Consider the following 23,841-nt stretch of genomic DNA (forward strand, 5'->3'; position numbering starts at 1 on the left):
CACTCTCTGATCTGGCCTCTGAGTACTTCAACTTTGGTCTCCCCAACACCATTTCAAGGCAAGTATTTGATCCATTTTGTAAAGAGGAATCGACACTTGAACAAATCCAAATTTTACCGTTTTCTAATAAGGCAGCAAATGATGCCAGGGAGCAAATCCAGACCCACACTTGGCAGGGGGAAAAAACAGAAGGAGCTTCCAGCTCTGGGACTAGAGCAATGTGTGTTGGTTGTTCTTTGCTGACAAATGCCCCCAATAGAGAGATGGGTCTACACTCTGGACAGCCCCTTACAGCAGTGAGGCTCAGATAAACTGCTAAGGGAAAAAGGCTACAGCGGTCTACCCAGTACAGGAGCTATTGGTGGACTAGCTTTCTCCCAGAACATTCGTGCAAGGTACATTCACACAACCTAAGCCCGGTGAGGTTCCTGTGACTTCTGAGAGTGTGAAGGTCTCTGACTGTGTCCATCCTCAAAAGAATGAAGAGAGCCTGTGCCTTTGTGCCTGTGAACTTGGCTTTCACAAATATGTATTTATGGATGTATGTGATGGCACATACCTACAGTTTCAGCTCTCATGAGGCAGAGACAGGAGAATTGCTGAAAGTTCAAAGTCAGCCTGGGCTATATAGTCTCTTTCTGTGTCTGTCTGTCTGTCTGTCTGTCTCTCTCTGTCTCTGTCTCTGTCTCTCTCTCTCTACACACACACACACTTGGATTTGAGACTCCAAAATCAACCATGGGTTATCTCTCCCAAAGCAGACCTATTGTACAAACTTTATTCAAATTTAAAAGACCAGTTTCCCACCCTGGCCTCACAGAAAACATTCTAGAAATTGCTTCAAAATAACCTTTCACATTTCTGCTTTCTTTGCTTGCTATCTGGGCTAACTAACCTAGAATCCCAGTCATGGGAGACAAAAGCCCCCGCATTTGAGGCATTTTGTTGCTTTTTTTTTTTTTTTCTTTTCCACAAAGATCTTTTCTGTCCCTGAGACGGAGACCAAGAAATTAACTGTAACGTTGCCAAGGATGAGTATGACTCTTAGTGACTTTGGGAGCCTCAGCCACACCCCAAGCCCAAGGCACTGACTAGAAAGGCAGTGGGGGACAGAAAAGGATCTCTCCCAGGGCCCAGAGTGCCAGGCTGTACTCTGCCTGACCACCCTGCAGAGGCCTTTTAGGAGCTGGGGCTGGAACACACACACACACACACACACACACACACACACACACACACACACAGAGAGAGAGAGAGAGAGAGAGAGAGAGAGAGAGAGAGAGAGAGAGAGAGAGAGAGAGAGCGAGCCTCTGACCACAGCTCCAACAGTGGCCACTTTGTTCATTGATTCTCCACGCGAGAGGGAAAGGCAGTGTGGGCTGATGTAAGGGGATGAGAATGCGGCTGAAGCTTTGCTGTTGAGACTGCAAAACTCCGCCCACGCCAGAAGACAGAAAAAGAAATTTTGCCTATCTCCACAAAGTCCAAACTAATCATCCCAACAAAACCATCTTTCTTTACAGACTCTGCCCACTCCAGGACTTAAGTTAGATTTTATTTTTTCCTATGTCTTTAGCACTTAAACAGTTGTCCTCCTCTGGGAGCCATGTTGCCTAGCAGTCCTCTCCCTGCCCGGCCGCCGCCCTCCACCCTACTTCAAGTTTGTAAGACAGTCCAGACACTGCAGCACTTTTCATGCGGGAAGTGCCATAGAGCAACCCCTTTGCCTAGTGAAAATGCAGTTCTTCAATAAATAGGAAAGCCAGAAAGTAAGTATGGGGTGGTGGGGTGGGGGTGGAAATGGATGGACCCCAGGTAAAGGACGAGGGGGAACCATTCAAGGATCTTTACCACGCACACCCCACACCCCCATAGAAAGAGACAGATCATGTCGAGCTCCGCCTCAGTTTTGTCTAGGCCAACAGACATGCGACTCAAATTTCAATCATAGCAAGAGCCTTTCCAGATTATTGTCAAAAATAGTCAAGTCAAATAAAATTGCCTGGAATTCCCAGGGGCATTCCCTGACTTTTGATCTACCCAGGAATCCTGAAACAGTGGCTGGCTGTGCCCCTGCAGCCTGTGATTGCTGTGCCCCTGCAGCAACCACGGGCACTCACTCCACATCCATGCCTCCTGAAGTGGTTGGGATCATCCCGGGGAAACATGAAATCTTTTCCTACAGAACACCAAGACTTGGCTACCTCTGTGTTCAGTTTTGTTCGGCGTGGTGAAGCGAAAGACAGGCTGTGAAAGCCCCCAGACAGGACGCTTGAGAACGGAGCCTGCCTTCACCAACGCGAGAACACAATGAACGCAGTCAGGGCCCTCAGACTGGGGAACAGTGAAAGGCTTCACACTCTCTTTGTGCCCTTATCAAGGGGGCATCACCAGCACCCCAGGAAGGTACACCCAGCTCTTAAAATATATCCTTTCACTTTAGAAGCTGGCCTCTCTGGTCCCAGAGCAGTAAATAAAGCCTTTCAGTGTGCCCAGCATTTACCCTCGCAAGGACTTACCACCCTACTCTGATCGCTTGAATTGAATTATGCTTAAAATCTGATTCCGGAGAGCATTTGCAACCTAACCCAGCTCATTGTCCGTGGGTTGCTCTGTCTACCCTGGTGTTCTCTTTTGGCTTGGATGTAGACTCGTGAATCACACTAGAATCTGGTGGAACACCCGTTTCTCTCCTAAGTAGCACATTTCCCCAAGTCTCTCAAACTAACCAGCAGGATGATGTCTGGCACCCCTTCGTCATGATCTCTTGTAAGAGATTCATATGGCTCAAAATGTGAACACCTACACCCACAAAGGATGGCTCACAGGGTTTGCAAATGGTTAAACTTTGTGAAAATGGCAATACAGAAATAGAGTTGGTTCAAGAAACAACAACAAATTGTCTATCCAAAGTTTTCCTTTACTTTAGGATATGCTGGGCCTCCTTAAGACAACTCTGCTTTACATAAAATATTTAAAATATTATGAATCTCTGTCTTTTTGGATTTAGCAGCTGCACTGACTTGCTGTGTGACTGCTGACCTCATGTTTCCTGGTCTCCAGGTGTAGCAGTTCTGGCCTTGTACATAGGAGCACTGATTTGATCCCCGGCTCTGAAGAAACCGAGGGAGGCAAGAGCTTATTTTTAAAAGGCAAGGTCAGCCAATTCAATCAGCCACTTTATTTACCCCAATTCATTTAAATGGTGAGCATGCACTTCTAAAAGTCAGGCCTATCTTCAAAGAAGGAAGATTTAGCCCCGTTTAATCTTGCTATGGACAGTTTGCCGTAGAGATGTCTGTGATACTTAGAGACAGCAACTGATGGAGTGAATGGGTAGCTTCTGTTATGTCTTCCTTTTTAAAGAATGAGCTCTCCTAAAAGCAAGGTTGGCATATCTGCCACAGACATCGTGTGGGAGCCTCCACCGTGTGGATACATAACCCTGAGAGGAGTCGCTAACTGGCCTGGCTAGTGAAGCCCATAATGGTAAATAGTGGGAGAACAACCCTGACCTGCACATCTGCCAAGAATGTATGATATCATAGCTATTCAGGTAAGCGTGACTGAGCTGAGGTGATCTTAGCTCACTAGTAGCTGGTTCAAATGCAGATGTCTGGAGCCATTCCTAGAGACATTAACTTTGCACATCTGAGCTGGGGCCTAGCAACATGCAGCTTAACCAGCTGTGCAGGCATAGCTCACAGCCAGGATTGCACAGCGGATGAAACCTTCTCTTGGCCACACTGTACAGGATGACAGCTGCTCTACAGCTTTGACCAGATGGCTGTATTTATGGACATGAAGGAATTAGGGTACCCACTCCTAGAGGCTAGGGTAGGGAGGGCTGTACTGCCTTTACATTTAATGATAGTCCATTTTGGAGAAAACCTGCTAGGATGGATATTTGGCGTGATTCTCCCTCTGGCTCTTCCCAGCCTGCTCTGGAAGAGGGATTTTATTTTAGGTCCTTCCACACACAGGTGGTGATGGTGACCTGAACTTTCTTTTACCTAGCAGCCTGGGGGCAGACAGGCCTCCAATCTGCCCATTCAAAGGCTTGCAGGCATTAAGCCTTATTCCTTGACTGTGGCTACACAGAGCAGAAACACCAGAAAGTGTTGGCACGCACTGCAGACCGAATCTCACCTCCAGGCATTCTAATTAGATTAGTGAAGGATAGGCCTGCAGGCCTGTGAGGTTTGTGTTTGATTCTTTGCTTTTGAGACAGGATCTTATGCAACCAAGGCTGCTCTCAAACTCACTATAGCTGAGGATGAACATGAACTCCTAATGCTCCTGCTTCTGTTTCTCAATTATGGAACTACAAGTTTTCAACTCTCTTCCAAGTCCTTCCAACAGAGCCTTAGCTTCATAGCACTCAAGGGCAGCAGTCCATAAACCTTTTCTGGAAAAGTCTAGAAATCAAATATTTTAGGCTTTTCAAGCCAGACAGTCTGTCACAATTCTGCTACTATGACTTTAAGAACAGCCACAAGCAATATATAAAGAGTAGAAAGGCACAAACAACATACATCGTCATAATGCCAGGATCACTCATGGACACTCTTATTTAAATTTAATTCCTGCACAGTGCAGAATTACTTTTCTGGTTTCTTTTTAACTAGTTAAAAGTATCCAAAGCACTCTGGGCTGAGAAGGTGGCAAGATAAAACCCAGGCAGGAGGTCAAATTTAGCTCACAAGGTCAGAAGAGAGGGTTGGATTCCTTGGAACTGGAGCTGGATGGTTGTGAGCCACCTTGTGGGTGCTGGGACCAAACCCAGGTCCTCTACAAGAGAAACAAGTGCTCTTAGTCACTGAGCATTCTCTCCACTTCCATTCTGTTTCTTCTGTGTGGAGGCTAGAGCAGGAAACCATTTTGGGGGGGAGGAGGGCTTTAGTATCAACTAACTTTCATCAAGCTATATCACACACATGATGCTACAGTGTAAGGTTCATAAGGATTCAGGAGTAAAACAGAAACATAAAATTATAGAAGGTGCTACAAGGCACCCAAGTGAGGAGCTTAATGTCTCTCATCTTGCTCCCATGATAATGAGGAGTGAGGAAGGCTGTTCATTCAGAGGTCACACTCCAGTGGCCTTTATCATTATCTATGGCCTTGAACACGTTTCTAAATCTCTCTGCGTGGTTTAAATGAGATGGCCTCATAGGCTCACAGATTTCAATTCTCTGTCACCAGGGAGTGGCACTATTTGAAAGGATTAGAAAGATTAGGAGGGGTGGCTTGGTTGGAGGAAGTGTGTCCCTAGGGGTGGGCTTTGAGGGTTCAAAAACCCATGCTGAACCCAGAGTCTCTCTCTCTCTGCCTGTGGATCAGGATGTAGCTCTCAGCTACGTCTCCAGGACCACACCTGCTTGCATGGTGCTGTGCTGCCGCAGTGATGATAATGGACTAAGCCTCTGAAAGTGTAAGCCAGCCCCCAATTAAATGCTTTCTTTCATAAGAGTTGCCTTGGTCGTGGTGTCTCTTCACAATAATAGAACAGTGACTGAAATAGTGTGTTTCAAACCCTTAAATATATAAAGTAGAAGTCAATAGTGCTTTGAACAGTGTCTCAATAAATGACATTTTCTTATTTTCATGGCTACCTTAAGACCTGGATCTAACCTTTGTAAAATGCCCAATAAAGAATTCTACCAAGTAACTGTGTGTGTGTGTGTGTGTGTGTGTGTGTGTGTGTGTGTGTGTGTGTGTAATGGGGCAAATTCTGCCTGCTCTCCACTCATAATAGATAACACAAGTCTCTTTAAAGATAGATCATGTACCTGATTTCCTTCAGGTACCCCATGGCACCTAGCAGGCTATGTTGGAACAGCAATGCATTCAGGGTCTAATGTAATTTCAGCATGTCTGTGGACACTGGTACAAGGCACAACCCTCATCTTCCTACAGAAGCCAGAGACTAATCCACAACTTGACACAACCTACAGTCACCTGGGAAGAGAGTATCAATCATGTGATGATCAGGTTGGTATGGGGGAATGTCTGTGGGGTCTGTTTTGGTTGTCAATTGATACAGGAAGAACAAGCCCATTGTGTGTGGTGCCATTTCACGGGACAGGCCCTGATCTATAGAAGGGTAGAGAAAGCTAGCAAGTGTTTATTCTCTTTCTGCCCTTGACTGTAGATGTGATGTGACTAGCTGCTTGACCTCTCCAAAATGATGGACTGTAACTTGCACCTGTACGGCGGATAAAACCTCTCATGCTGCTCTTCAGTGTGTCTTATCGCAGCAACAGCACCGATGCCAGGAGAGCCAGCCCCCTCAGTGTGGGTGCACTAATTCCCTCCAGTGCTGGAATGTTTACGGCTGGTGATTCACAACTAAGTTCCTGTCACACAGAGATATTGCCCTGTCTGAGATGTCATCTTACTCATGCATTTGTTCCATCTTCACAGAGAGCAGGCATTGGACAACACCTAGACACTTTGTTTCAATTCAACACTGAAGGGCTAGTCAAGTCCCAGAACTGTCCATCGAGTCTGGGGTGACAGTATTCTTCACCCACTACTTTGTGTAGACCTGTGCCCTCAGTGTGTCAAGGGATAGCTTCAAGAGCCCTCCCCACCCCCCCAGTTCTCCATCTACCTGAGACCCAACAAAGAGCTGCTGTTACAGTCCTCACATTTGCAAGCACCTTCATCCCATGCTGTCTTCTTTCCTCCCTAAGAATTCATGCTACCACAGCAGTGGAGACATAATTTTCAAGAATAAATCATAATAAATTAAAAGACCCTGCTATGGTTCAGACATCCACAAAATGCACAGCTCCCATATGTACAGCTCAATGGTACATCATTAAAAGGGACTAGGGACTAGTAGTATTTATCCTACTAGGCAAGGCTCAAGTTTCTGAGAGGAACAGCAGCAGGAAATGAAGAAGCCTGTCATTCCAGCAGATGCACTAACTGGCTCCCGTCTCCTTTGGCCACAAGCTCTCTATTAATCAAAGTAAGGTCTTTCTCTGGATGCAATTCATGTTTAATGAGTTCTAGAGACCTCTTAGCATATGTCTCTGAAAGAACCATATCACTAATTTCTGTCTATATGAGATGTTGAAGAATGGAGACCCACTATTCTCATATCCCCACTACACCCATTCGGTCCTATAAACAAAAAAGCCCCACATGGTTTTAAGATTTTTCAAAGAGCCACCCATTCCAAAATAAGGGCTTGCTATGTGACACACAGTCTAACTGGAGACCTCACTTTCAAATCACTGGATAGGCAGGCGTCCCTTACATCTAAGTCTTAAAGTGTGGCCCTTGGGCCAGTACACATGCAAATTCCTGACACAAAACTTCCAGGGGCCATGCTCCAACATTCTGTTTCTAAAAAGTCCTTTTATAATAGTTGAGAATGTCTGTCTAAAGCTATTTTTTTTTCTCTCTTTAGTCAAGAGTTGGAAAAATAAACACTAAAATATCCTCGGCTGCAGATCTTCAAAGCCTCATGAAGGTGTTTTAGAGAGAGCTCACACATGAGGAAGGAGTCTGACATTTGAAAGCCAGGTCCAATTCCAACTGAGGATTAAATGTCCTCTTACTCTGTTACATCTGGGTCACATCTGGCTTTTAATATCTTCCTAAGATTTGGTTCTTAAATTTTCTCCCTTGGAGGTCAAGAGCTGAAGAGTCACCAGACCAGGTTTCCACTCTTACCTATACACCTCAGAAGTTGCATAGGTATCGCAATAGACAGTGACATTTGGCTTATGGATGTTAGAGTTTATGCTGAGAAAGATGATGGTAATAGAATCTACTAATTAACAAACTTCTGGCCACCGTTTGAGAGCTGGACACCGCATCTTGTCCCTTCACAATGAAAAAGGTTGGGGCGCGGCCTGTTGCACTCAGACTGAGAAGTCACTCTTGTGCTCACAGCCACATTTCCAGACCTCGAGCCCATCAGAACCACACTGAGGATCTGTGGTACACTTATTCTTTTCCTTTGCACAAAAATACATATGCACAGCACCAACAGGCCAAACGCTGGATTGAACAGCCACGTACCTGAGCAATTTCCCAAGAGCTCATTATTCTAGAATTCTGGCTCACTTCAAGATTCCAGATCCTGTGAATTAGGTTCTCTTTATCTTTTTTGCCTTTTTCTAGGACCATGAAGGACCATGAAGCTTTAAGAACTCCAGAGTCACTTGAAGATGTGAGTTATGACCAAAAGTCATAAATATTTACTGATGGTTTGAATGAGAACAGCCCTCATAGACTCATGTACTTGAACGCTTGGTCCCTAGTTGGTGGAACTCTTTGGAAGAATAAGGAGGCGTGGCCTTGGTGGAGGAGGTTTGTCACCTGGGGTGGGCTTTGAGGTTTCAAAAACTTACACCAAATCTAGTCTCTCACTCTCTGCCTCCAACTTACAGATCCAATGTAAGCTTTCAGCTACTGCTCAGTGCCATGTCCACCTGCCTGTTATCCCTGCTATGATCATGGGCTCACCTTCTGAAACTGTAAGCAAGCCCCCAAATAAATGCTTTCTTTTATAAGTCTCCTTACTCATGGTGTTTCTTCCCAGCAACAGAAAAGTAACTACGACACCTGTCAACCACGTCCCAGACATATGGGTGGCCCCAAACTCAGAGAGAACCCTGAAACTCAAGGAGTGGACAACAAAGTGCCCTGGTAGCTCCAAACAGGAGCTCGGGGAGCTGTCCATGAGTCTCAGTGGCTGAACATGTGCTTTGCATGCCCAGATCCAGGATTTAAGCCACAACAAAACACAGAGATTTGTTTCTGAAGAACTGCCTTAAATGTCCCATTGATGTCCATTGCTAGCCCCTTGCTCCCTACCCTGCGCTCTCCTGGTACTTAGCACCCTGCGTTTGTAAGTCATATTTCAAAATGAAACCAGCTATGCTTAGTCAAAAGGCAGAGGATTGGCCCACTTTGGGGCTGCAGGGGCAGCTAGGAGGTAATGGCCCACAGCATCAACGTTTTCAAGACAGCAAGTTGAACTTGCAGGGTCACTGCTCTAGAAAGGAAGAAGAGGAAAGGAGTGTGATGACAGTCCTTCTGGGTTCTAATCCCTGCTCCCTTACTTAGTACCCCAAATTCCTGCCTTTTATCTGTACTCAAAGGTTCCCACCCTGCCCCTCATGGAGTAGGGTTGGGCAGATAAGCCCTCATGTGCAGCCTGTTGCTATCAGCTAGAGAACATGAATCTTAAACCAAGACCTCCAAAGGGAGCACTCACCACCCATTCTCTGGCAGCTCTCCATTTTCCCTCAGAGAACCTGGTGAAACTGATGCCCTTCACTGTGAGCCATTACCTTTAGCTGCCTCTGGATACCCATGGTAAGATGATCCTGTGCTGTTGGCTCAGCATGGCTGGTTTCGTTCTCAAATATGAGTTATAAATGTGGGGTGCTAAATACTGGGAGAGGGCAGGGCAGTGAACAAAGGGCTGGAGGTCCCACACTCTGGAGTTACTATGTACCATGATGATGAACCAAATGTGCTGTGGCGGTTTGAATGAGAAAGGCCCCCCATAGGCTCATATATCTGAATGCCTGGTCTCTAGTTGGTGGAACCGTTTGGGAAGGATTGGGAGGTGGAAGCCTCCAATTAAATGCTTTCTTTTATAAGTTGTCTTGGTCATGGTGTCTCTTCACAGCCATAGAAAAATGACTAGGATACATGGCCTCTGAAATTTCCTTGAAGCTCAAAATATCAAGTTCTGTTCTTCAGGATGAAAGCTAAGCCTTTCCCACCAGCCCTCCCCTGGGATTACCCTGGTACATCTGTTCTTCCTTCACCACCAGGCAGGTTCCCATCTAGACCTGTATGATGAGGAATTCCAAGGAGAGTGAAGATTGGTTCTTCTGTCATTATGTAGATAGTTAATTCAGGGGAGAAAGGTGGACTTTATTTACTAATGACTTGATTCCTGGTTTACCTGTTTCTTGATTTACGGCAAACTGAGGTCTTTTGTTTAACTTTGTTTTTAAAATCATGGGGAAGATATTTTCCTCTAATTTTTTTTAACTTTTATTGATTCTTTGTCGATTTTACATCATGCGTTCTGACCCCACTCCTCTCCCTGCCTCTCCAAATCTGCCCCTCAAACCAAAGCCAAATTTAAAAATAAAACTAAAAACCAAACAATGCAAAGAAACAAAACAAAACAAAACAAAAACAAATGTTTTGGTTTTTTTTTAAAAAAAAGGAAGAAGAATCTTATCATGGAAGCTGTAGTGTGGCCTGTTGAGATACACAGTTTACCCTTTAGTCCATTCATCTATACTTGAAAGTGTTCATTGCCATGAATCAAGGCCCCTGGTTTCTGCTACCCCACGTTAATGGGCTATCACTGGGGCTCCTCTTGGACATCCTGCCATTGTCCTGTGTCATGGAGATCCTGCCGTTTTGGATCTGTAGATTTGCATGTTTGTCCTTCACATGCTCCAACAGTTCATAGACTTGGTGGGTGTTGGGGTGGGCCAGCTCATAGCCCTGGCTCTGGGCCTGGATGGTAGCTGGATTGGTCAGCCTGCTAGTCTCCATGGGGAGGGTATTTTTATGAAGGAGAGAAAATGACCATACTGTCTGCAACATGCTTTTTACTTTCCCTTTCTCTCTTTTCTATTTGTTTTTGTTTTCCAGATATTTGGAGACAAGTGTGACTGTGTCTCTGCTTTCTTAATAATCTTATTTCTCTGTACTAGCAGGAAATGCCTGCTTCCTTGCCCTTTCACACTTGCTAACAATTCATTAACAACTGAGATCTGGGCCAGCATCAGGGCTAGGAGCTGGGGTAAGAATTATGAGGGAGGGAATGGAGAGATGGCCCAGAGGTTCAGCTCAGCGGCTGCTCTTTCAAGGACTCTGGTTTGATTCCCAACATCCACGTGATGCTTCACAACTATCTGTAACTCCAGTCCTAGGAGATCTGATCCTTTCTTCTGGTCTCCACTGGCACCAGGCATGCACATGGTACACAGACACAGACATGGAGACAAAGAAAAACAAGTTTAAACAAGGCAAAAATAAATGAGAACGGAGAGCAGGAAGCATCAGAAACCTAGATGGGAAATAGATGCTACAGAGAAGTGAACCATTGTCTTATTCTGATCACATGAGAGGGATGAACAGTTTGCTCTGGGGCTTGATGCAACTCCAAGATGCCCGTTTGCCTGGCTGCATTGCTCCTAATGTCCATGGGGGAGGGGGACCTAGAGGGAAAAAATTCTGGACTCAGATAAAATGTTCCCATCCTAATAATACACAGGGTGAACCTATTATTGGTGTACTAACATCCAAGCTCACAGCCACATGGAGAATGTCTCCAGAAGATTTGCATTTTCAGAGAAAAGTTTTTAAAAAAAAATTACCATTACTTTCAGCAATATGTGAAACACCGTAAAAATTTTTTTTGGTTCTTTTTTTTGTTATGTTATGTTTTGTTTTGTTCTTTTTTGTGTTTTGGGTTTCTGTTCTGTTTGGGTTTTGTATTTTTGTATTTTGGTGCACAGGGTTTCTCTGTGTAGCTCTGGCTGTCCTGGAACTCCATTTGTAGATCAGGCTGGCTAACAGCTTCCCAAGTGCTGGGATTAAAGACGTGTGCCATCACCTCCTGGCATAAAAATAATTTTTAAATATTTTTTACACAGGTTTCACTATGTAGACCAGGCCAGCCTCAAACTTACAGAGATTGGCTTGCCCCCCCACAGCTGGTATATGAAGTTGTTTTTGTTGCTGGTGGTGGTGGTGGTGGTGATGGTGAAGGTGGTAGTGGTTTCCTTCTTTCCTTTTTGTTTTGTTTTGGTTGGATGTTTGAATGGTTGATTGGTTGGGTGGCTGGGTTGGTGGGTGAGGTTTTTTGGTGGGGAGGGGAGTACTGAGAATCAAATTCAAGGTCTTATACATATTAGAACAAGTAGTAGCCAGCCCTTAAAATATATTTTTTAAAGCAATGTATGGGTAGTAACTAAGAGTATAAACTATACTGTTCAGAGCAAACCAGTAATACAAATCAAAAGCTTTTCAAACATCTAACTATTTGATCTAACAGAGACAGAAAGCAGAAGGGAGTTGGCAGAGACTGTGGGGTAGAGGGGAAGGAAGTGGGGAGTTAGTGTTTAATGGGGGTACACAATGTTCTTCTGGGGAGATGAATGCATTCTGGGGGTGGATGCTAGTGATGATTATACAGTAGTGTGAATCAACATATAGTTCCTGAACTTAAAAGATGGTTAAAATGGTAACTTTGTTCTATATATTTAAGCACAATAAAAAAAATGGAGCGCTAGGAAAATGTTTACTGTGGTAGAGGCATTATACAATGTTGTTTATATGTTTGTAATCTTGTGTGTAGAAGTAAAGGCTGGAAAGATTCTGAACACAAAATGATAGTAGATATCGTCTCTGGGTAAGATTATAGGCAGTCTTTCCTTTTATGTGTTTCTTAATGTTCTAATAACTATTCAATATTTGTGTAATTAGGAAACAATAAAGTTTGAAGCGCTCTGCTCACAGGCCCATCTCTTGAGCGTTATTTAGAGCAATAGTGCTAGTTGTTACCTGCAAACACACAGTATTGTTACTTCCTTTTAATAGTCTGTTTCCCACCTCGAATGTTAAGTTCCACAGGAGCAGACCCTTGTCTTCTTCATGCAGGACCCATAATGCTTAAGCAGTTTGGAGGCCCTCTGTAAAAACTCAGGTAAAAGATGAGTCCGTGTGTAAACAGGCAGATCAATAGAAAATAAGACTATCTCAGTCTAGGGCTCTTACTCCTATAGCAAATATTTTTTTTTTAATTTTTATTTTATGTGCATTGGAGTTTCACCTGCATATATGCCTGTGTGAGGGTGTGAGATCCTCTGGAACTGGAGTTACAGACAAGTGTGAGCAGCCATGAGGTGCTGGAAATTGAACCCGGATCCCCTGGAAGAACAGTCAATGCTCTTAACTGCTGAGCCATCTGTCCAGCCCCCATAGCAAATATTAAAACTGAGAAATTTATAAATTATACAGATTTATTTCTTACAGTCCTGAAAGCTGGCAAGTCCAAGATGAAAATGCCAGCAGATTCAATGTCTGGCAAAGTCACCTTCTTTCATAGCAGAGAGCCCCTTCTGTACCTTCATGGGGAAAAAGGGGCCAGCAGCTCCCTTTACTTCTTTGAAAAGGGGACTAATTTCACTTAAAAGCAGAGCTCTGTCATTGTTACTTAATCCCTTCCAAAAGGTATTGAATCTTAACATGACCACACTACAAATAAGCCTCACTGTATAAATGGGGGCACACTCAGACTGCAGCACTCAGGTCGGAAGAGTTGGCATTATTCTGTCCTATGCACCCTCCCAAGGCACCCAGGATCAACCTACTTCCCAGCATCTGTAGGGAGGATTACAGGAAGGGTTTTCTCAGGTGCAGGATCATTGAAAAGAAGCCCAAACAGGTTTACAGGATGGAAAGTAGTCTAGAACCAGGTGGAAAGACGCATCTAATTAATAAACATCCTCCAAGCCTATTCTACAGTCCAAGGTCTGAGGTAGGTGCCACAAACACAATTCTGTGTCATTTATTTGATGTCTGACAAAAGATGATAAGATCTTGACGCTACTAAATTCTGTGTTTTTGTGCATTTATGTGCCTGTTACAGCACTTGAGGAGTTGGACATTCCTGTGTTATTTGTCCCCCATGTATTTCTGCTTCCTCTGACATTTGTACAATTGTGCCTATTAAGCAGAGGAATGCTAACAATTGCTGAGGAGAAATTAGGAAAGGCAGAATTGAATGCTTCAGAAGGCAGAGTCCAAGTCAGCATCCCCTAGGGTGCATTTCCTGGAACCCTGGAGATACGTGGGTTCATTTTATTATATCAAAAAATCTAGTTTGGTCTAAATAGCCTAAGAACATTTTGAGATAAGGGTTTTTTTTCTTTTTTCTTTTTTTTTTTTTTTTTAACCACAGCACAGGATTAATTGTATACTGCAAGTCTGCTAGATGGGAGAAGGTCTTTGCTCTCAGGCTTCTGGGTACCAGGGCACTTTTATGTATAGAATCGCATCAGATGAGCATCAGGAAAGGTCGTTCTCTCTCCATAATGAGAACATTCACCTTTAAACAGGTGGCTCACAGTCACAGATCCAGATGGGAGCTGTGGCATGCCTCTGAGGTACCCTTGGCACCCTGCTCAACAGACGCCCCAATCTTCACTCTGAACCATTTATCAGACCATTCCGCTTCACCTCATCTCCTCCCATCACAGCCTTCCCAGCTGCTGCTGTCTCTCATCTCTTTTTCCATCCTTGTTTTAAAGTGGACTCTAAGGAAGCATGCCATGTACTGATGCTCCTTACAAGGGCTCTAGTTTCTTGTATTGAGCTACATGGAGCAACTCTGGGTAGACGTCCGCCCACTTCATTGTACAAGATGGAAAACTCTCCAGACAGGTTCTCCTGTCAGAGAACCAATGAACAGGGTAGCCTGGCCTTTATGATGTTGAAAGTTCTTGCTTGGTCTCATTTTGAGTGACTTCTTTGATGTGTTAGAGACTCTTAATATCTTATTTCTAGGCATACTTTTAAACACTTTGGTACCTAGGAAAAGTTACCTCTGTAGACTGAACCACCAGTCACCTTGTAAATCCTCGTATGTGATGCTAATGCTTGTCTATACAGGCCTTAAGCTTTCACACAATGAGATTGAGGCAGTCACGAAAGGTCAATGGGGCAGTTCTCCCTTCTGGCCACATAAGTGACTTTGAAGACATCATAAGAGATGCACAGGAGACATTACGGTGACTTTAAACTACAGTCCCTTAAAGCCTCTCTAGTTTCAATCTCTTACCTTGTAACTTGGGTTCTCATTCCAAAATCCAGAGACCTCATTGATTGTAGCACTTCAATGCAGCCCATGTACTAGAAAAAAAAAAAAAAAGAAAGAAAGAAAGGAGAAGTAGAAGGATGCAAATACCAAAATGCCATCTCTGAATTACACGGTGATTTACTGAGCAGTACCCACAGTCGACTCCTGATGGCAACTACGTATGTGCCCATCACCTGCGTCAATACTTCTGACCACCAATGTGCACACATGTCCCCTTGACTATAAAACACTAATTAACTACAAAGTAAATACAAACTTAGGCATTGGGAATGCCAGTGACATGGATGACCGTGGGCTCAGAAGTTGGTGAGTGTGGATCTGAGGTCTTCATATTGTGCGTGGTGCAAGATTCATACACTGGCTTTGCAAATCTTCATTTTAAAGCCTCAGTTAGTGACCCAACTTTTCTACATTGGTTTTGTCCTTGGTAAAATGAAAATACAATTGGAATTGTTGGGAGAGCTAAATTATTTCACCTATAGAAAGCTTTAAGAACAATGCTTAGTAGGCATAACGGCACAGATGTCAGAGGAAACAAAAATAAATACAAATAATACAGGACTTTTCAGTCTCCTGAGTGCTGGCAGAAGCTTATTTAAAAACAAAAACCACACAAAAGACAGAATTTAGTAATGTTAAGAAGGTTAAGAAGGCTGGAGAGATGGCTCAACAGTTAGAAGCACTAGCTGCTCTTAGAGAGGACCCGGGTTCCAGTCTCAGCACCCACATGGCACCACTGTCTGTAATGCCAGCTCCAGGGGATCTGAGACCCTCACACAGACATGCATGCAGGCAAACTACCCAATGCACATAAGATAAAAAAAAATTATCATCTTTTGTAAGATCACTGTAGCTCAAAAGAAAAAGAAAATAATCGTGCCCTAAAACAGTGCTTGGTAAGTTTAGCTTGAACACGGGACATTGGAAAAGATGTTGTGACTTCAAAAACAAAAACATGTTCTTATTCAACATGACAGCAGGGGAGTCAAATGAGGGATGTGGTTAAAGAGGCTTCAGCCAATGTGAAGGCAGGTAAACAGTGAGAGGATGCAGTAGGATCTCCCTACCCCAGACAGGGAAGGAATGCTAGCCCACTCGGATGAGGGACTGTGGCAATGAGAAGGAGACAGATTCAAGTGACATCATGGAAAGACATACCACAGGATTCAGCAGTTAATTTGCTACTAGAGTAGAAGAGTGAGTCAAGGCTGACTCAGCTGCTTCCAGCCTGGGCACAGAGGAACCTGTAGTTTCATCGACAGGACTGGGGGGGGGGGGGGGGGCAGGGAGGACAGGAAAGAAAGGTTGTGAATTGCTTTGGAGACTACTGATTGCAAGACACCAGTTGGGGAGCCAGGAAGTAAGAGGGTGACAGCAAAAATTGAATTCAGTGTTCCCGAGAGGACAGAGCAGAGGAAGGGACAAGGCGGGGACACAGTCTCAGCTTTCTAAGCATCTCCACAGGTGAGGCTTCGTGATCCTCTCAGCAGAGCAGCACTGACAGGTCAAGGTCCACTGAAAATGGCCTTGGAAAGGTTGTGAGTACTGACTGGTGTGGATGAAAGGACTCTCAGGGCCTCCGAAATGAGGCACTTCCTGTTTTTGCTGTCCCTTGGAAGGCATCAGCCTCCCTTGGTGATGGAAAAAGCAAGGGGCATTCCTCAGATACTTTTTGGAATGTTTCTGAGTGGATTTTTATAGATACCTCATTCCCAAGCTGGCTGGGTGCTCGGCTGCTGCCATAAGTCTGGCTCGGGGGAGACAGTCTCAGCCAGTCCCCATTAGTTGTACTGCTCTGGGGGTCTCTGATCAAAACCACTCTCTGTTCTTAACTTTCTAGGTTTGAGCACTGCAGGGAGATGAGCTGTCTGGGGACAGGGACTGACTGCCACTTCAGACTTACTAGACAACGGAAGGTCACTTGAGGGGCTCTGCTGGGAAGCACGTTTCAGAATTGTAGTGAAAGAGGATGCTGCAGTCCTCCATCCACAATGAGGCAGATGGAAGGACCGCCTGAGAGTCCTCATTGGCTGCTCGACTATATGAGCCTCTTCACCCTCCTCACCCCAGAACCTGACGCTTTCACCCCAAATTCCTACACACCCATCTGGGGAATCATGGGTTCTATACACAAGTGGGGAGCAGGTCTGGGCTACCCTTCCAATTCTCCAGGATGCCCCTTTGGTGCTGAGGTGAGTGCCTGCCAGGCAGTTATACATGACTAACTCAAGCTGATATGGTACACTGACCTATCTGTACATGCCTGAAAGGTGACAGGCACTCCATTTTCACATTCCAACACAGAGATTTCTAAAATATAAATAAATACATATTCATATGTATATATTTATTTTTATATATTTGTATATATATTCAAGCAGTGAGGGTGTGATATTGTAAATATAATATAGTATAAATATTATATACAATATAATATACAGTATAAATATTGTATATAATATAATTGATATAATATTATATATTTATATATAAATAATATAATAAGTCACTTACCCCCTGCTGCTGATATCGCTTCACATCTATTACCAAAGCTGTTTATCAGTGCCTAGACCTTTGCTTTCTTTGCTGCCGTTACTAAGTGTCCCACTCCCACACTTTGGTAGAATCTTGGCCTCCCTTCCCATCCTCATATCCGCCCAACCCTTCCCAAGGGCAGGGACTTCCCCCTAGCCATTCTCCCTGACTAACTTGTCTCTCTCCACTTGACAGAGCTGATTATTCTTCTTCCTGCAGGTTTTAATTAGCAGGAAACATCCTTAGGTCCTCTCCTGCCGCTCTTGAGCACAGACAACCCTTACTCATCGCTTCCAAGACACTGAGCATCATCTGTCAATTGGCTTGGTCATTTCCTTGGCTATGAGCGCTGTTGGAGGAAGGGACTGAGACTGTTCCCAGCACCCAGGAGTACTTAGCAAACACACACACACACACACACACCACACACACACACACACACAGAGAGAGAGAGAGAGAGAGAGAGAGAGAGAGAGAGAGAGAGAGAGAGAGAGAACACACTACAGTATCTGGTGTTCTACTATATTTGCCTTTATTATTTTATTTTTATTTTTTCCATTGTACCTTTAAAATGAGTAGAGAGAAGGGACGTGGCAGAGGGTGATGAAGGTTTGGCCAAGTCTCTCTACCCTGTGCTAAAGGAGAATAGGCACACCAAGGTCTCATAAAAAGATGTGAGTACTGCTCCAGTCTCATTTCCTGTTGTTGTAATAAAAGACCCTGACAAAATTGACTTAAGAGACTAAGGTTCTGTTTTGGTTCAGAGTTCCAGGGTATGGTCCATCATGGTGGGAAATTCAAGGTAGAAGGAGTTTGAAGCCGCTGATCACATAACATTCTTTTCTTTTCTTTTCCTTTTATCTCATCTGTATTTTTAAAGCAGAATGTGACTGGGCACTCTATTTGCATTCACAAGCCTTGCTGGGTTATAAGACCTAGGGAAGCTTAGGGTTTTGTTCTTGATCCTTTGGAAAACAAACCACATGGGGAATTCCTCTGGTCACATAACATTCTTTAGGCAGAAAATGATAAATGATTGTGCTCATTTTCTTTGTCCGATTTATGCAAGACAGAACCCCAACTAGGGAATGGGGCCACCCACAATAGGTGGGTCTTCCCACCTCAATACAATCAAGGTAACTGCATCCCCTGGCCCTACACACTTAACATTTCATCTGCAGGGACCATAGCTTACTAACAAGAGTTAAAGACCTCCAAATCGACCCACAGACCCTTCTGTGATGGTTGGTGTTTGTCAACTTGACACAAACTGATGTCACTTGGGAAGAGAGAACCTCACTTAAATTCGCCATTTAATTCGCTCATGGGCATGTTGGGGGCATGCGTTTTCTTTCTTTTTTTTTTAATTGTAATTTTTTTTTAAAAAACAAATATACAACTTGGAATGGATTTGAGGCAAATTGTGCCATAAGCAGATTTTCTTTAAGTGGCTAAACAAAGTTTAAAAAGCAAGTAACAATAAAAGAAAATGTTTCTGGTACAAGACCAGCAGTACAAAAAAAGAATGTCCGAGTACCTGGATAAAAGACCCGTTTTGCAATAGTGCAACTTTTTTTAAGTACTTATTGTTGACTGTCCACGGTCCACGCTTCAACAACTATATGCTGACAGTTCCTAAAACGACTTTAAAAAGGCATAACCCAGATGTTCCCTCATTTGACCAACTCCATCTAAGTTCAGATGTGCAGAGGGCTTGGATATATCCAGAGTAAGCCACATGCAACATGTGACTTGTTTTCTAAAATAAGGTTTAAGGACAATGACAGAAGATAAGGGAAGAAAACATGGAGGAATGAAGTCCTAATTACTATACATATATACTTTTTGGACAGTAGGGGAACCTTTTACAGATAAGTTACAAACAAAAGAAAGGCAAATAAACAATTTTGTACAAGAAATTTAACACATTCTGTACAATGTCTTCACTTTGCTGTCATCATTTGTACAAACCCTTCCTAGTTTACCTGACCGTCCCCATCGATGTCTGCTTCCCTGATCCCATCCACCTCTTCATCTGTTAACTTCTCTCCACGGTTTGTCGTCACATGGCGGAGCTCTGCTGCACTGATATAGCCATTGCCATCCTTATCAAACACGCGGAATGCTTCTCTACTTTCCTCTTCCCTGTCTGTATCTTTCATTTTTCTTGCCATCATTGTCAGAAATTCAGGGAAGTCAATTGTGCCATTACCATCTGCATCTACTTCATGAATCATGTCCTGAAGCTCTGCTTCTGTGGGGTTCTGCCCCGGAGACCTCACCACAGTCCCCAGCTCCTTTGCTGTTATAGTCCCATCGCCATCCTTGTCAAAGAGTGAGAAGGCGTCTTTGAATTCTGCAATCTCCTCTTCGGTCAGTTGGTCAGCCATGCTGCAAGGGCTACCGGTTTCCGAGACGCGACCACACAACCACTCAGCTCGTTCGCTGCGCTCGGACTAATTCTCCTCCTCGGCCCCCAGCTCCTCATAAACACCTCCCTCCTGCATTTTCTTGATAAGCGATTGCTTTCGGAGGGCCCAGCTACTGTGGGCAGTGCCACCCCTACGCAGGTGGGTCTGGGTTGTATAAGAAAAGTAGTCTGGGCAAGTTATGAGAGTGAGCCAGTAGGTAGCATTCCTCTAAGGTTTCTGATTCAGTTCCTGCCTCTACGCTCCTGCCTTGAGTTCTTCTTGTCTCGGATTCCCTCATCAACAGATTATAGCCTATAAGCTAAAACAAACCCTTTCCCACCCAGGTTGGTTTTGGTCATGGGGTTTTATCACAGCGATAAATAACAAACAAGGACACCATCGTTACAGTGAACTACCCCCGGGCTCGGAGTGGGGAAGACTGTCATGCTCATGTGCCAGGCCCTGCAGTTAGTAAGTATAAAATGAGACAAAAGAAGAAAACGCATCGGGAAGAAACACTAAAGACTTTCATCAAAGTACCACAGAACAAAGTTGCCCTTGGAGCAGATACCCAACCACCGCAGAGGCTGCCACACCAGCAAGAAGACACTGCAGGGTTCTCCTGCCATCTTTAAACAAGTTCTAGTCCTCCTCATTTAAAAAAAACGAAAAACAAAAAGTCAGTTCATGCACCTGGGATAAGTCCTGGTCCTGCTGCTAGGGACCCCACAAGCAGATCAAGCCACACAACTGTCACCCACATTCACCTAGTTCTGTCCCATGCAGGTTGCCGGGCTGTCAGTCCAGAGTCAGTGAGCTCCAACTAGCACTGGTCAGCTGTCTCTTTGGGTTTCCCCATCGTGATCTTGATCCCTCCTTCTTCTTCTTCTTCTTTTTCTTCTTCTTCTTCTTCTTCTTCTTCTTCTTCTTCTTCTTCTTCTTCTTCTTCTTCCTCCTCCTCCTCCTCTTCCTCCTCCTCCTCTTCCTCCTCCTCCTCTTCCTCCTCCTCCTCTCCTCTCCTCCTCCTCCTCCTCCTCTTCCTCCTCCTCCTCTTCCTCCTCCTCTTCCTCCTCCTCCTCCTCCTCCTCCTCCTCCTCCTCCTTCTTCTTCTTCTTCTTTTCTTCTTCATTTTTGAATGCCGAATGCCGTTTATTGAAGGAGGGAGGAGGTCTTAAATACAGGCTTACAGCACAATGGAGCCCATTCCCTGTGGTGGGATATTTTGCTCAGCCTTGATACAATGGGGAGGGGCTAGGCTCTCCTTCAACTTGGTATGCCAGACTTCGTTGACTACCATGGGAGGCCTTACCCACTCTGAGGAGTGGATGGGGGTAGAGTGGGAGGGAGGTGAGGAGGCGGGAGAAGGGGAGGGAGGGTGAACTGGGGTTGGTATGTAAAATGAAAAAAATATATATATATTTAAAAAAACAAACAAAAAACAAAACACACACACACACACACACACACACACACACACACACAGCATCAAGAAGGGAGGTGAGACATCCCTTTAGCGCCATGAGGCTGTCTGCACTTCTAGCCCTGCTCCTGTGTGGAGGGGTAGACTCCTGAAGGTCCTTAGGCTCATGCAGGGCTGGTGAGAAAGCTCAGGTGCCTTCCACACTCACTGAAACTGCCTGAGCCACCAACTGCTTCCTCCTCCTCCTCCTCCTCCTCCTCCTCCTCCTCCTCCTCCTCACCTCCCTACTGCTTGCTTTCCTCTGAACCTCTCTCTTTCTTGGGCTTTTGTGAGAACATGTTCCCCCAATTTATCATCTTTGTCTTTGGACCACCTTTCCTCGGTGGTCGCTGTTGGGTTCTTTTCATCCGGTCTGTATTTCCTCTAAATGATGATTCCTGCTCTTCTCTGCCTGTGAAAATGCTTTCCAACCCCACTAGAACCAGGAGGGAAGCTTTAAAAATAGCTAATCTGGGTCAGTGAGATAGCTCAGTGGTAAGAGCCCCTGTCACTGAGCCTGATGATCTGAGTTTGAAATTACTCCAGAGAAGATGTTTAAGTGGCCAGTAAGCATATGGCAAGGCATCCAACATGATCCATCAATTAGAGAAATGCAAATCTAGCCACTTCGTAACCTCTGGGAGGCATGATTTAAAACAAACAAAAAAGCCAATATTAGTAAAGATGTGTAGAAACTGGAATTGCCTCACACTACTAAAAAAATGCTAAATAAGCTGGGTGGTGGTGGCACACGCCTTTAATCCCAGCCTTCAGGAGGCAGAGCCAGGTGGATCTCTGTGAGTTTGAGGCCAGCTTAGTCTACAGAGTGAGTTCCAGGACAGGCTCCAAAACTACTAGAGAAACCCTGTCTGGGGGTGGGGAGGGGGAACCACAACTAAACAATGTGATGCAGCCCTGAGGGAAAGTAGCTGAGCAATGCTTCAAGAAAACTAAAGAGACTCGATGTCCAAACCAGCATTCCCACCTCCAAAAGAGACCCAGGAAAACAGAAAATACACAGCAACACAAAAAGTGCCCATAATTGTTCATAGAAGTTGTATTCATAATAGTCCCAAGCTAGAAGCATCCCAATGTCCATCAACTGACGTGTGGAGAAAGGACTTATAACCATGCCCCAACATGGTGTCTGGCAATGAAAAGGAATGAGATGTGGAAGTATGCTACAACATAAATAAACTCTGAAAAAACATGGGGGGGGGGCAGTGACAAAAAATGCCTATTGTATGATTTCATCTATACAAAATAAACCAGCATGCTGTCTTCCCTCCCGCCATCCTCTTCCATTTCTCTTCACGCATCTGTTGCTGAAAAGACCACATATTTGTCCATTCTCTGTCTCCCATACCAGAAGATCAGTAACTAGGAAACAGAACTGGGAAATATGGGGACAGCGTGTGGCTCCTGGAAAGTGTGGCTTCTTTCAGAGCTGATGACAATGTTCTAAAGTTGGTAATGGTTGCACAACTCAATGAAGATACAAAAATAAGCCCTAGTCTAGGGTTTGCTTGGAATACTGTTATGAATGAACCATATGGTTCGACACAATAAATGAACTGTATGGCACTCGAACTACGTCCCAGTAAAGCAATTGCCCAGAGACGATGACAGATAAGAAGCCAGGTAAGCCATATCTGTACGCAGTACATGACCCTGGAATTAACCACTCAGGTATGAATGGCTGACTAATGAGTAAATGACCCAAGAATCAGAAGTCATCACAGTCTGAAATGTTACCCACTACCCTGGAGGCAGTGTTCTCTGTTTGCCCTTTGGGGTCCCAGAGAATTTTTGTCACATCTCCATGCTGCACTGACCCAGTGAGTCCGAAATTTGTTTCAGTGTCTAAACTCCAGATGCACTACAGGCTTCTCAAGGACGGGGCAGCAGCAGTGGGGGGGGGGCATGTCTTAGTCATCATTCCGCCCTGCACCTCTAACAGTGCAATACATGATTTATTTCAAGGAATTTGCCAAGAAATGATGTTCAGGATGTCTCAAAATAGCCTGTATCCTGGCTGGACCACCTAAATCATGTCATCTTTAAAGGAGTATGGCATCCGTTAAGATAACCCTGGAGCTAGGTCACCTGAAACGGTCCAGACAGATTTGATTTGAAAGGTGGGTCTTCTGGAAGTGGATGGGGAATATCCTTCCTCTGGACTGGGAAAATGCGCCACTCAGAACATACCCCCCTCCCCTCCAGAAGTCACCTGGTAGTGATTGACAAACACTGCCTCCCTTGGAGTGATGGGGCAGCTAGGAAAACAAAGCCCCCCACTTCCCTCCCCCTTGTTCTCTGTCCTATTCTGTTTCTCTTCGTGCCCCTGTTACTGAAAACACTATGTATTGTCCGTTTTCTGTCTCCCTCACTTGAAGCAAATAATGAAAAACAGGATTGCTCTGCGGACATCATCTGGAGTACTGCCTGGCACCCTGCAGCTCCTCAAATACATCTTGATTAATTAAATTGAACCTTTAAAAAAAGAAGAAAACAGAAAACCAAAAGCATGAACTGAAAACTCCTCTTTCTAC

The 23,841-nt window shown here is 44.5% G+C and overlaps 2 protein-coding genes across 2 annotated transcripts in view; both read right to left on the reverse strand.

Moving 5' to 3' along the window:
- Positions 1 to 23,841, reverse strand: part of Shc4 (SHC adaptor protein 4) — a 98,240-nt gene that overhangs the window by 52,434 nt on the left and 21,965 nt on the right. Inside the window, exon 2 of the mRNA XM_036184176.1 lies at positions 14,846 to 14,916. Within this exon, the coding sequence (XP_036040069.1) occupies positions 14,846 to 14,916 (71 nt within the window). The remainder of the gene's footprint in view (positions 1 to 14,845; positions 14,917 to 23,841) is intronic.
- On the reverse strand, positions 19,277 to 19,872 carry LOC118581706 (calmodulin-alpha-like). Its single transcript, XM_036184178.1, has one exon. It carries the CDS (start codon positions 19,807 to 19,809, stop codon positions 19,396 to 19,398), a length of 414 nt encoding a protein of 137 aa, XP_036040071.1. The 5' UTR covers positions 19,810 to 19,872; the 3' UTR covers positions 19,277 to 19,395.

The sequence above is a fragment of the Onychomys torridus genome, chromosome 4 (genome assembly GCF_903995425.1).
Source record: "Onychomys torridus chromosome 4, mOncTor1.1, whole genome shotgun sequence".
In the NCBI taxonomy this organism is placed as follows: Eukaryota; Metazoa; Chordata; class Mammalia; order Rodentia; family Cricetidae; genus Onychomys; species Onychomys torridus.